Below are 13,916 nucleotides of genomic sequence, written 5' to 3' on the forward strand. Positions count from 1 at the left end.
ATTATGACATTAGAGCCACGAAGCTCATAATTCCATCATTTATGTCCAGCCTCCATCAGATTTGTTAGATAAAAACTTCACCACTGCAAACCCTTTGCAGAGGTTTTATCCTGCCAACTTTTTTATTAAATAAAAACCATGTGACCATCAGAAAGCATGACGCATACTCGTGCATCTCTTTAGAGTGCTTTTGTAGAGGAAGCAGTACTTCCATGGTTGGATTCTTCTGGCCAAAATCAAAAATATCAAACAAATAATCCCAACCATGGCTCTAATCCTCATGAACTAAAATGAAAAAATGGGTTAATGTTGCTTACTTACTCGAAATACGAGCTTTTTTGCACGAGATGAAATATTGGAATGCATGCAAATGTCAGAATTTTGGCAAAACTCAAAAACAACCTAAAATAGTGATATTGTAGAAATGTAGCCATAAAATATTTACAACAATTAAACAATGGTCTGATTATTTACCACTGTGCAATTTGGGATTGTAAAAATATATGTCATGTTGAATTATGGAAAACCTAGATGGACACGGAGCCCACTTATTGCTAGGAAACAGTCGAGTCAGCACCGTTTCAAAGTTGACACTCATAGAACGTGTCTCCTGAATAGTAGAAAAGCTTCATAGTACCATGATAGAAAAACACTGAACCTTCTCCAGCGCCAACAAGGCAGTTACAGAATAAAACACAACATTTGTCAGCCTTTTGTTTCAAAATAAGTACACAACGCTGAATATTGCCAATCGAAACATGGCTGGCAGCTGAAATGAAATGATTGCTAAACAGTTTGCATCATTGACTGCAGGTCAGGTGTTTGGTTCGCCCACTTTGCCTGCATTGCACCAACTCTAATACCACTATGCAGGAGTTGTCTATAGTTGTTCCAAATATCCATATTTACTCACCTTTATGGATTTCTGGAAATGCTTTTGGTAAATGATTCGCCATGTTTTTTTATAAACATAAAAGAAGAATTTATAATTAGATGTCTTGTTACATTACACCAGATAAGGCTAGACGTTGAGAAGAAATTGCACTATCCCAGAAGGGGCAAAATAGGGTTTGACCACACCTTTGACTTGATTGAGTTTGTAAAAACCAAATCTTAAGATTGTTTGAAACTACTGATAGGAGTATATTGCTAATTACGTGTTGAGCATGTGGTGTTCCCAGAGCACCTGATACTAGCGCATGTACCGTAAATTCCGGGCTGTAGAGCGCACCTGATAACAAACTGCTCCCTTTTTAAAAGGATTAACTATTTTATACACACACAAACCAAACCTGTCTATTAACCGCATGCGCCCACGTTTAAACACATTGTTTGAACATGTTGTAGTGTACATTCTGGACAACTTCAACAGTCTTAGAGATGAAGAAGGAACTGCTAATTGCATATTCCCCTTTCCAGTATTATAACTTACTTACTTGAACACACTCACAAACAGCCAAACAGCATGGATGTCGCTTCTGCTCACAGCCCCCTCAGTCATGGTGTGGAACATTACACCCACGATTCCCCACAAAACCGCGCGCATGTGTGTAAGGAGGAGGGAGTGCGTGCAGCGAGTGACAATAAGAGCAGCGAAAGTGTGTTGGGGGGGGGTGTTTACGTTTGTTATACAGAGTTAAAGAGAACTTTAATAAAAGGTTTCCCCCAGAAAAAGATGAATGATTCTTTGTTAACCCACTCTGGAGGCTCTGGGAGTCCAAACGGGGAAGTGAACAACCGAAGGAAGATCCGCCTTCGGCGGAGAGGAAAGAAAGAAAAAAAGTGATCGCCGGAAAGGTTCAACACATGATATATTTACAAAGAAAGACGGTACAAGAAGAGTGTTCAAAGTTGTAATAATATACCTGAACTTTTCTTTCTAAACAGTGACTGTGACACGGCAGTAACACGGCAGCAATATGGTAGTAACAGGGCTGGTTAAAAAAACATACCGGTAAAAGCCACTGAGAGCAGCAACGACTTATAGGTGCGCAGGCGCCTCTGCGCAGAGGCAAGCGCTGTGCGTGCGCTGGAAGTTATCTTCCACTACACTGACACACCGTAACAGAGCGCTAACAGGGCTGGTTAAAAAAACATGGACGTAATAGTCCCTGAGAGCTTTCTACATCTTCCTCCTTTGCACTGAAAACATAGAAGTCTTTCTCCTCAGTGTGGGATCGGAATAGAGTCAGATATTCACACACTCTCCCTCAGTCTCGCCTTCGTTATTGTCAGTGTCACTCTGAGGTAAATTCTCTCCTGAGCTTGCGCTGTCCTCTCCGTCTCGCAGCAGACCGGCTTTTCCAAACCCGTTGGTGATGGTGGATTTTTTTACAATGCTTTAACGATTGCTTTGAACTTGAAAGCTGCGTCATATTGTAGTGGCGGTCACGTGCACGTTGGGTGTAACAGCAGCAAAGGATTGTTACACCCATGGGATGTGAGCATGGATGTTTCTTTTTGTTGCACTATGACTGACGGGTCTAAGAGCAGAAGTGACGTCCGTGCTGTTTGGCTGCTTATGGGTGTGTCAAAATAAATGGACTTGATGCCAGAAACGAAATTACGCTTACAGCTTCTCTCATAGGCTCCTCCTGAGAAAGTTCAGAGTCAAGAGGTGTATGGTCCATGGATAGATTCCATTGTAGTCAGTTATATGAGTGACAGCTCAGATGACTGATAGCTTGAACAGTCTACTGTTCTCATTGAATTTCCTGTGGGTATCTGTTCTGTGAGTATCTGTTTAATGCTATTCATTCTAAAAGCGGGAATTTACATTAAACTTCATTCCCTTTGACTCACTCTGACCCTATCTGCTATAGCGCCCCTAGCGGCCGTTAAAAAAAATGCATAAATTAGCCGCATCCTTGAATAAACCACAGGCTTGAAAGCGTGTGACAAAAGTAGCGTCTTGTAATCCGGAAATTACGGTATTCACAGTTGGAAGAAGCTTCCAAATGTCAAAACGGTCCAAATGTTGCTCCAGGTAATTCTTTCACAGCTCCATTCTAATACATGAAAGGCTTGGTATAATTTTCAGTCGGACACAAACCGCAATCGTTAGTTTCTCCTCCTTGATCAATTTTCAAACGGTTGGCCCTTCTGTGTAAAGGATGCAATCCATTCGTCATTACCACATGCGAGTCCCTGATTGGTCAAAGTTCAACTGGTTCAACTTTAAAGCCGTGTTCAATGGACGTGTGTTTGGTACGTAGAACCCAAAAACGTCCTTAAAAATGTGTGTAGCTATGTGTGATAGAATGAGGTCCGACAGTTGGATTTACATGTTTACATAATCTTTTCATTGAAAGTGGTGGCTAGAATGCACGTTGACGCCGTGAACTTAGCTTAGCGAGAATAGGCAGAGCAATCATTTGCTAAGGTTTTACTATTTGCAGGTGTTACTTGAGGACTGGCTCTTTCCTGCAAATGAAAGCAGAGCAACTTGAGGAAATAAAGCTGTCTAACATTCTTGTCTCTGCTTTCAGCCTGCTGTCACTGCTCAGACGCTGAGACCGGCGCACCGACAGCATGTACCAGGAATTTCCTGTGGAAGCCAAGCAATAATCTTTTAGACCCCCATTTCCTTCTCTCAGAGGCAACGGAAGGAAGGAAAAAAAATAGACTTCAGTTGCCAGTGTCTTCACACAACATCAACTGTGTCCAATTTGACAAAAGGGGGTAACGAAAAGCCAGTCATAAAGACTAAACGGGAAAGTAATGGGATAGAACTGGGCAGCAGGATGAAGAAGACATGAAAAGTCTTCCTCTCGCACTGGAGGTACAACTTTGTGGAGTTGAGCTAATCTCAGCAATTATCAAATCTATGTCAGGAACAAACTACCATAAACCTTTAGTTGCAGAGACCCTATCTATTTCAGAAACTTCATGCTGACGGCACATTCCCAATAATTTTACACACCAATTTTGAGCCAAACCCAAAAATAAACCTGTATTTTAGTCTGAAACTAGTTTGTACAGGACAAAAATGCATCTTTGAAAACACCTCTACAGTGCAAAACTACACAGTAACATGTGAAAGTTGCCACACATCAATGATTTGGTGTGTTTGGAGTGTTGCTCAATAATTGCTTACATCCCCTGATGTTCTCCTTTTTACTATGGCTGTGACAATGAATTATTTTCATTGCTGATTAATGCAAAGACCACACACATTGCAACACGTCAGTCATGTTGACTGCGTGTGCAAGGCAGCTTCAGTTTGCTTCCAGAGAGGTGACAGTAAACCAAGATCAGCCGGTAAACCATTGCATTTAACTGCTGTTGGTTGTCTTTTCAGTCTGATGCGATAAATGCGACTTCAGTTGAAAAAATAATGAGCTCCTAACCTCTTAAAATTAATAAAGACTCACCCAACTGTGCAACTTTTCAATCGAGCGCTTTTTTGTTTTGATTTTCTTGTACAGTTAGCTTAAAATGTTTTCTACTCAGAGAATTGGAGCCCAAACTCCATTTGGCCTAAATGCAATGGCTTCCAATCGAAGTCAACGGTTTCCTACGATTGTGTGTCAGACTCCACCCCGACCACCATCTGGTCACTGCCGCTCCACTCCTGCATGATAGTGTTCTTACTCCTGTGTGTTGATCGGTGTGAAATGCCATATCCCTACCGTCTCGACCCCTCCATGTGAGTAGAAAAAAAGACAAGTCAACTACTGTAACTCTTCAACTGTTTACTCAATTGACATAATCCTAGCAGAAAGGAAAGACGCCTTGCACGGATATGCAACACTGTAAAGCAGTAAATAGCTTCATGTAAATCAACAGATTCTGTGTCAGAGAAACGCCACATTGCGCCATCATGCAACCAAGGTGGCCGGGATACAAGATACAACAACAAACGAATCCCAGTACAAATGAACAAATACTGAAACACAACAACGAAAGCGGAGACACGGCTTCTAACAGAAATGGACATTATATAAAACCAATCGTGAGTTATTTATTACTGTTTTCTTTATGTGGACATTATTATTACATGAAACAGCCCATTGTTGTAATTTTTATTTTGGACTGTCTTAACGAATCCTGGCAACACAGTATTTAACGTATCAAAGTGCCAGTGGCCCAGGCGGTGGCTCAAGCGGTAGAGCGGGTCGTCCAATGATCGAAGGGTCAGTGGTTCAATCCCCGCTCCCCCAGTGAACCGTTCCTGTGTCGTTGAGCAAGATACTTCCCCGTCCCTGCCTCCAGCGTGTCTCCACTGCTGCATGAATGTCCCGGTGATGATCATGTCTCACAAGTTATATCGTCTTCACAATTTTGATCAGTAACATCCCATTTTCCTCACATCCCGCAGCCCTAATCTGAATTACCAAAATGACTGTGAATGTCATATTTGAAGACCAGAAATAAACTGGAGAAAATGTCTGTCGGAAAAAATACTTTCATTAACATTAAACCTGGGTTTACATGAAATGTTACATATTAGTTATTATTAAATGCTTGTGGTTAACTTCTCACTTTAAATCGTGTGAAGACGAAAATAACACAAATAGTTATCTTATTCAGAAGTACAAATCATTGTGGTTTTGATCACACAAACAAATCTGTTCATTTCGTTTCACAGTCAATATTTTAGAAATGAGCTGGAAAGTGTCAATCGGAGGGTCCTGCGACGGTGTCCCACAGGTTTACAACGGCTTATAACAGAACGTAGCCAATCGCAATCAAGAAATTGCACACAGTTTTCAGAAAGTGCTGTGGGCTGCATATGATTGATCTTGTGACAGGAACCTGCAGCCGTTGGAACTTTGAACACATTTGGCCCATGGTCTGAAATTTGAACATGTCTGGTAAAACATGAAATATATTTTACTTCATATTCACATTATTAGATACTGTCACAGATTTCAGCGTGTGATAAAACACTAGCTAACAACATTTAGCGGGTTTCTTGTGTAGAAAACTTGCTTACCTTTCATCTGTTGTATTTCTTTTACTTTACTCAATCTCTGTAAAAGAAATTGTCTGCTTGTTTTTGTAGATTATGCATAAAATGACTAATTCAAAGGATGTAGTTACACTACAATGACTTAAAAGTCAGGAATGTCTTGGAATTCTGACATAATTATGTATTTTTGTTCCAGGAAACGTTAAGGAGCACGGGAACAAATGGACTGAACACGCTAAGATCAGCAGGTGACCTAGCTGGTACCACTTAGAACAATATAGAATCAATATTGTTCTAGTTCCAATGATGTTTTGATCTATTGTCAAAGTGTTCCCAGTGGTCTTATGATTATGATTACGGCAATCTTAGCCAAAATCCAACAACCGGTGTGGTTTTCTACGACACAGTCCTGCAGAGCATCAGTAGTTCATTGGAAATTTGCCTCTGAGTTTTGGGTGAGACTGTTGAGGCAGAGTAGGCCTGCCCTTTGTTTACACTCTCTACCGCTAGCTTACAGCCCCAACCCAACATTAGCAAGGCAACAAAAAAAGAACTGCAAGCAATATTGGAGCCATCCAGCTGACAGTTTAGATCCAGACTCCAGCTCGGATGAGGAAAATAAAGACGTTCATGGATCCATTTGTCTGCAGGTGGATGCATCAGAATGGAGCGGAGCAGGGAGCTTATGGCCCGTCGACTGTAGCACGAACGCCACTGCTGCAGGTTTTTTCAAACTGCATTTTTTCATCTGCTCCTGATTCACAATGATCTGAATAAGGAAATAATCCGAAAAGCAATTTGAAGCCTAATTTTATTTATATGTATCGTCAAGCGTGAGAAAAATGCTACAGGAACATGCTAGAAAAAGCAAAAACACAAATTTGAAAGGAGTGGGTCTCTCAGAATATTGGACATGTGCATCTTTTTGGGTTTTTGTACGTTTGTTGAACGGCAACTGACATTCTGAAATGATAATAAAGACGTTTTAGCACTGAAAATTATTTGGATTTATTGACAAAAACACAGAAAACAGTTCAACTAAGTGATCCCCTCCTTAATTCCAGTCACTTAAACATGCTATCGTAGTGGTGGTATTTATTTTAAAATTTATTTGCAGTTTTTAGCGTAACAAACTAAAAGCGTCATATTTTAAAACCCCTGAAATTCTATTGAACTTCTATAGGGACAACCAACCCCACAACCTGAGACCACCAACACCTTGTTGGGGTCGGTGGTCACATTGTACCAGAATGTCTTTGATGGTTTATTACTCCTTAACAAAGACCTTGGTAAAAAAGATACATACTTAAAGTTAGGACCTTAAGCTTTCATTTAGGAATCGCTGCTTTTCAAGATGAGCAATGCAAAGACGAGTACAAATGGTGACCGACAACCCCTGTCTCCCTTAAAAAAAATGATGTAGAAAAGTGAATTTAGATTATATTCCAAATTGTGCGCGTGGGACGTTCTGTGCACGCGCGGAGTTTGACACACGCTCATTGGTGACTTTTGTCTCTAATGTACCGCCATAAAACACTCCGCGGAGCTTAAAAGTGTTTGTTTTCGACGGTTTCCCGTCGTTAAATCCATCCGCCACAGTCACGACTTGTGTCCGTGAGGCACACGCGCGCGGCGAGCAACAGATGAGCGGCAGAAACGCGCGCGTGCCCCAAGCCGCGAGCCTCAAAGAGTGTGTGGGAAGAGATGGGGGGGGGGAGGGGGCACAAGGTGGCGGGTCGCAGATACCTTGTTCGCAGCGGAGGGTTCGGACATTATCTCCCGTCAACTTCCGTCCGTCCACTTTCCCCGAGCTGCGTGGCTCCTTTCCCGGCGGCAGCGGCAGTCCGACCGCTCGGCTCGTAGCTGTGGGAGAAGTTCTATTTTCTTCCCCCCCCCGCCGCCGATTCTCTTTATTTGGTCCGGTCCATGTGGCGGTGCCGAAAACTTCTTTTGTCCGCGCGTGTTTTCCTTCACATGTCGGCAGCGCGCTGGTTAATAATCCCTTCCTGGAAGAGAGAGACACCCCCCTCGCGCGCGGTGTGTGTCGCTCATTGATCTGGTTGTGTGTAAAACGGCGAAATGACGTGAATTCCCAGCAACGAGCCTTGCCCCCTTTTAAAGGGAAACCCGAAGCAGGAAATCGCAGCGGGTCGCTCTGCAGACACGCAACTGCCGTCTGAGAGACGAACGAGAAAAACCGCGCCGTTGAAGGGCTTTTAACCATCGTGCTTTGCGTTGCATCGACCATAAAACTAAACTGTCATGTTCAAAATAAGGGAGGAAAAAAAGGTGGAATATTTTTTATACCTCTAAAAAATGCCGCACAATGAAAGGTATAACGTCATAAAAATATTACAATTCATGCCGCAAAAGTATATTAACAATACATTAGATACAATGTTTTGAAAACCATGACTAAACCTGCAGTTTAAAATTACCAATTCAAATACCATTTGTTTTCATGTCTGAATCTCTCGTGCAGCCAACTATTAGTATCCATAAAAGACATCTAAAATAATCAGTGACATGAGATCACAGGAGTCAGTAAACTATTCATGACTTCTAGATAATGCAATTTAAAATAAAGCACCAAACCTTCCTGGAAACCCGAAAACAACAACACTCGATCAGGGGTTTAATTTCCCAGCCTAGGCAGACATTGTGTGTCCCACGCTGGTCATAAATGTAAGAAACGTGTATGTCACTTTGAATATGAGTGTCTGCTAAACAGCTAAGTGGATAAAAAGCTCCATTAAAGCTTGTTTGATACCATTTCCAACCTTTTTTAGGCTCATGCAGACAACAATATTATAGGATACAATTGTAAAAAGAAGTATTGAAGAAATCTGGATACAAATGAAGAAGAGGAACAGCAAAATGCAAAACATAATTGGTTAACGATAAAACTAAACATGGCAGTTTTTCAATATATAAAGATGTGCAAAAACTCTTATTTGTGAAATGTTTCTCTTAAATTTTTGGAAAAGTTTAGGAGAGTTTAACAACAATTTTTTTTCGAAGACGAGCCAAAAAAGACAATTATTGGATAATTACAACTGTGTTCTAACTCCCCCCAGATTGTTGGAGCTAACATTCTTGGATGTAGAGTTAGAAAGCAAAAGCCTACTGAAAACAGAATTGTAATTGTTTAATAGTATTAACACACAGTTCTGCCTCTACTGCCATGTGGTGAAAATCTGTGAAACTTTAGGGGTATCTTCAAGATGCTTTGTCATCGCGTCTGCAGGTAAGTCAAGCCAACACAGTTTAGTCGCTCTTGGTTTATAACCCTTGTGCTATCTTGTGGGGTCCAGATGACCCCACCTTTACATTGAGGTGTTCTCCCTACCATGATAAAGGTGGAAAGATTTCATGTAATCCATGGAAACCAGTGAAGATCAAAAATCATTGAAGAAAAAAGGTACAGTGCACTGTCTAGTTGGGTCTAGATGACCCCACTCCCAATATTATCGTGCCTTGGATAGCACACGGGTTAAGAAACCACTTCCAAGGAAAAGCCTATATAAATGTGTGTAAATACAGATTTCCGGCTGCCGCGTTCAAAACTCTCACGTCCACGTGTAGCTACGTACATTTTTAAGACCATTTTCAGGCTCTACGTTCAAAACCTTCAGCCTTTGCACAGATATTAAAAATAATACCAGGTGAAATTTTACTTTGTAGTGACGTATGGATGCTGTCCATGAAACATTGTGATTTGAGTAATACGACACCAAGTCTTTCATACACTGGAATAGAGCTGTGAAAGAAAAAGCCCGGAGCAAGATTTATGAGATTTGTACCGTGTCTACAACAAAAAGATGTCCCTCGCTGTTTGTCCAGTGTGAACGGCGGGAACTTAGCATCAGTCATTCTAGTGGTCAGGGGTTGAAACCCTTGCCAGGATTAGTAAGAAACTTGTGGATAAAACCCTCTTTTACATTGGATGGAATTGAATCCGCTCATTTAGTCTTTTTGTGAGACGTCCTGTCTCTCTCAAACTTTCTGCCACATGTATATTTTCCAAACGTTAGCATCTGGTTTAAGATTTCAATTACTTTACAAGCTTCAACCTGAAACTATTTCATATGGGCGGCAGCGGATACTTTAAAAGACAAGATTGCGACTTCCGGTTATGGCGACCACCTGAGCAGACGCAATAGTCACTGCTCTGCTATCTCGACACTTAAATCCTGCGAAAATACTCCAATCTCCCCCAAAACTTAGGTAAAGGGGTTTGAGAACATAAAAGGAATGCCGAGAGGCAACAAACAAAGGCCGGATACCAACAACCAGCCAAAGCTGACGGACTTTCAAACTCGGAGCAGTTCCCAAAGAACTGAGGCTGGCAACATGGCTGAAGGTAAAGGAGAACGGAACCCGGAGTTGGAGAGATCCAAAGCGGATGAGATCCTGGCTGCCATTGGAGCTATGAGGGATGAGTTCACAACTCGTTTTGATGGAATCGGGACCGCAATCGGAGATATAAAAAAAGAAATGAGTGAGTTCACGGAACGAATCTCGCAAGTGGAGATGCGCACATCACGTGCAGAAGAGGATGTCGCCAGCCTACAGGCCAAAGTGAGCGCGCTGGAGTCCAAACAAAGAGGGATGGAAGACAAACTCCTGGACTTGGAAACCAGATCCAGACAAAATAATCTGAGGCTGGTCGGGCTGCCGGAGGGGGCCGAAGGAGAAGACCCGTACACATTCCTGGAGAAGTGGATCCCGGAGGCATTAAATATGCAGGCGCGAGGAGCGACGGTGAAGATCGAGCGAGCACACCGGGTCGGACCAGCGAGGGAACCTGGAGCGCCACCGAGAACATTAATAATGAAGTTCGCCGATTACAGGGAGAAGCAAGCGGTCGCGGTGGCAGCAAAAAACAGCAAAGACATAAAATATAAAGGAAAACAGGTTCGATTTTTCCCGGATTTAGCCACGGGGCTTCACCAGCTGAGGAAGCAGTTTGACCCGGTGCGCCGGGAGCTGCGTAACCGGGGCATTCGGCACGGGCTGATTCATCCTGCAAAACTGCTGGTGACCTACAAAGATCGCACCCACACCTTCAAAAGTCCAGCTGAAGCACAGAAGTTTGTCGAGAATGTCCAGGAGGACACAGCGTAAATATATACCCACGGAGATGTCATATATGTGTATTATTATTTAGTGAATAAGCAAGTAATATCGGGGATACCTTTAAAGTTTGTGGCAACAGTTAACGGGGGAGGGAAAGATCATGTTGAAGATAATGAAGATAAGTGGAAAATAATCAGTGAATAAATCTGTTAGAGAACATTTCAGGGTAGAGCATGGAGTGTTACTACACGAGATAGCACCAGTGTTCAAACAAAGACGATGGTGAGTGGAGGGACCGATCCTCGCAGGCGTGGAACGGTCCAAGGCGATAACGGGAGACGACTTTCAGGGGGGAGGGATTTCTTATTTAAACAAAGGGAAAGGGGATTTGTTTTGATGCATGTTCAAGCATCCAGGGTTTTCCGTGCCTCTCTACAAAAAAGTGTCAAGTTAATATGTATGTCGTAGTTGAAAATGACACAAGAAGTAAAAATTAAGTTTGTTTCTTGGAACTGCAGAGGTCTTCGAAATCCAAACAAAGTGAAACAAGTTATGAACAGAATAAAAGATATGGATGGTCAGGTGGTATTTCTGCAGGAAACTCATCTTCTTGATAAAGATTTGAAAAGTATTAAAAGAAGATGACAAGGCAGTGTATTTACAGCCCCATTTTCCTCTAATGCAAGAGGAGTTATGATATTACTCCGTAATACAGTTCCTTTTCAAGTAAAAAATATAATAAAAGATAAATGGGGAAGATATCTAATCATTCAAGGTCAATTACTTTCAGAGGATTTATGTTTTGTAAATGTTTATGGCCCTAACATAGATGATGCTAATTTTTTTGAGGATGTTTTTCTTATAATAGCGTCACTCACAGGACAATATATCATAGCAGGTGACTTTAACTGTACTCTAGACCCTAAAATAGACAGATCAACAGGAACAGATCAATCCCACAATAAATGCAGAACGGTTATTCAGGGTTACATTAAAGAATCGAACTTACTAGACATATGGAGAGAATTAAATCTTAATGATAAGGGCTACTCCTGCTACTCTAGTAAATATAAGACATTTTCCAGGATTGATTATTTCCTAATCTCTTTAGAATTATGTCATAAAATTAACAGTTGTTTTTATGAGTCCATTGTGATCTCAGACCATGCTCCATGTTGTTTAGTATATATGGATAAAAATATTATTAAAGACCCACCCCGGTGGCATTTCCAGCATAAATGGTTACAGGATAAAGAATTTATCAAATATATAGGAAAACATATTGATGAATATTTCAAATTAAACACGGCGCAGACGTCTGCATGTATAAGATGGGAAGCTTTCAAAGCGGTTCTTAGAGGTCACATCATTAGCTATACAGGTTCAAAATCAAAAAAGTGGAGAGGGGAGAGACAACAGTTGGAACACAAGATTAAAACGCTTCAGGAAAAGGTCAACAAAGAAAATAATTTGCAACTGATAAACGAGTTAGCAACTTTAAGAGCAGAATATAATAAACAATCAGCTGGTCGAGCAGCAGCAAGTCTCTTAAGGCTGAAACAATCCTTCTACGATCAAGGTGACAAGGCAAGGAAACTGCTGGCTTGGCAGATAAAACAATTGGAGTTTAAAACACCGATAACATCTATTATATCAAATGACACAACTCTTGTAAATCCCACTGAAATTAATAAAGCATTTAGAGAATACTATAGTGAGTTATACAATGCAAAAGAGAAAACAAATACTGAAAACATAAACAATTTCTTAGATCAGTTAACCATTCCACCTATATCTGATGACAAAAGAGAGGCTTTGAATCTGGAAATCAGCAAAGAGGAGATTGGACATGCTATTGATAGTCTCAAATCAGGAAAAAAAGCAGGTCCAGATGGTCTCCCAGTTGATTTGTATAAAGAATTTAAAAATAAACTAATAACACCCATATTTGAAATGCTCCAAGAAGCATTTAGAAATAACAATCTCCCCCCATCAATGAACAGTGCGTTGATAATTCTATTACCTAAACCAGGAAAACCCTCAAATAAATGTGAAAATTTTAGACCAATAAGTTTGTTAAACGCTGACCTTAAGATAATCTGTAAACTCTTGGCAACACGACTACAGAATGTGTTGCCAAGCATTATTGATAGAGACCAAAATGGCTTTATATCTGGAAGGCAAGGATTTCACAACGTGAGAAGGGTTTTAAATATTATTCATTACAACACAAATAAAGCAGAAACAGGTTTATTGGCACTAGATGGTGAAAAGGCCTTTGATAAGGTCCATTGGCCTTTTCTCTTTAAGGTTATGGACAAATTTGGATGTGGAACCAACTTTAAAATGTGGGTCCAGATCATTTATAAAAACCCCAAGGCAAAAATCTTGACTAACAGGAACACTTCACAGTCAATAAACATAACAAAAGGCTGCAGGCAGGGGTGTCCATTGTCACCTTTGCTATTCACAATGGCAATCGAACCACTAGCAGTAGCAATACGATCCCATACAGGGCTACATGGAATCACGGTGGGTCCAGTAGAACACAAAATAGCTTTATATGCAGATGATGTGATTGTGTTTCTCTCTCAATTAAGAAAATCAATACCTTCTTTAATGGAAATAATCAGAAAATATGGTGATGTCTCTGGATACAGAGTGAACCAAACAAAATCCTCTATTTTATTACTTAATGAAGAAGAAAGAAAAAATCCAACTTCTGAAATTATCCAATTTAATGTAGTTGACAATTTCAAATATCTGGGAATTAACATCAGACCAAGACTAGAACAGGTAGTAGAATCAAATTATGATCCTTTAATGGAAAAGATAAACAGCTCCATAGAGAAATGGATGACACTTCCAATTTCAATAATGGGAAGAATAAATATGTTAAAGATGAGTGTACTCCCAAAACTGA

General features: G+C 40.9%; 1 protein-coding gene across 3 annotated transcripts in view; it reads right to left on the reverse strand.

Moving 5' to 3' along the window:
* The window catches only part of etv6 (ETS variant transcription factor 6), a 41,524-nt gene extending 33,371 nt beyond the window's left edge, over window positions 1-8,153 (reverse strand). The window contains exon 1 of one of the 3 annotated variants that reach the window (XM_078941755.1): window positions 7,661-8,153. In XM_078941755.1, coding sequence (XP_078797881.1) covers window positions 7,661-8,138 — 478 coding nt within the window. In that variant the 5' untranslated portion in view covers window positions 8,139-8,153. The remainder of the gene's footprint in view (window positions 1-7,660) is intronic. The other 2 variants (XM_023952219.2, XM_023952220.2) reach the window with 2 other exon arrangements.
* Window positions 8,154-13,916: the final 5,763 nt, after the last annotated feature.

This window comes from Oryzias latipes, chromosome 23, assembly GCF_053564925.1.
Source record: "Oryzias latipes strain Hd-rR chromosome 23, Olatipes_Hd-rR_3.1".
NCBI lineage: Eukaryota > Metazoa > Chordata > Actinopteri > Beloniformes > Adrianichthyidae > Oryzias > Oryzias latipes.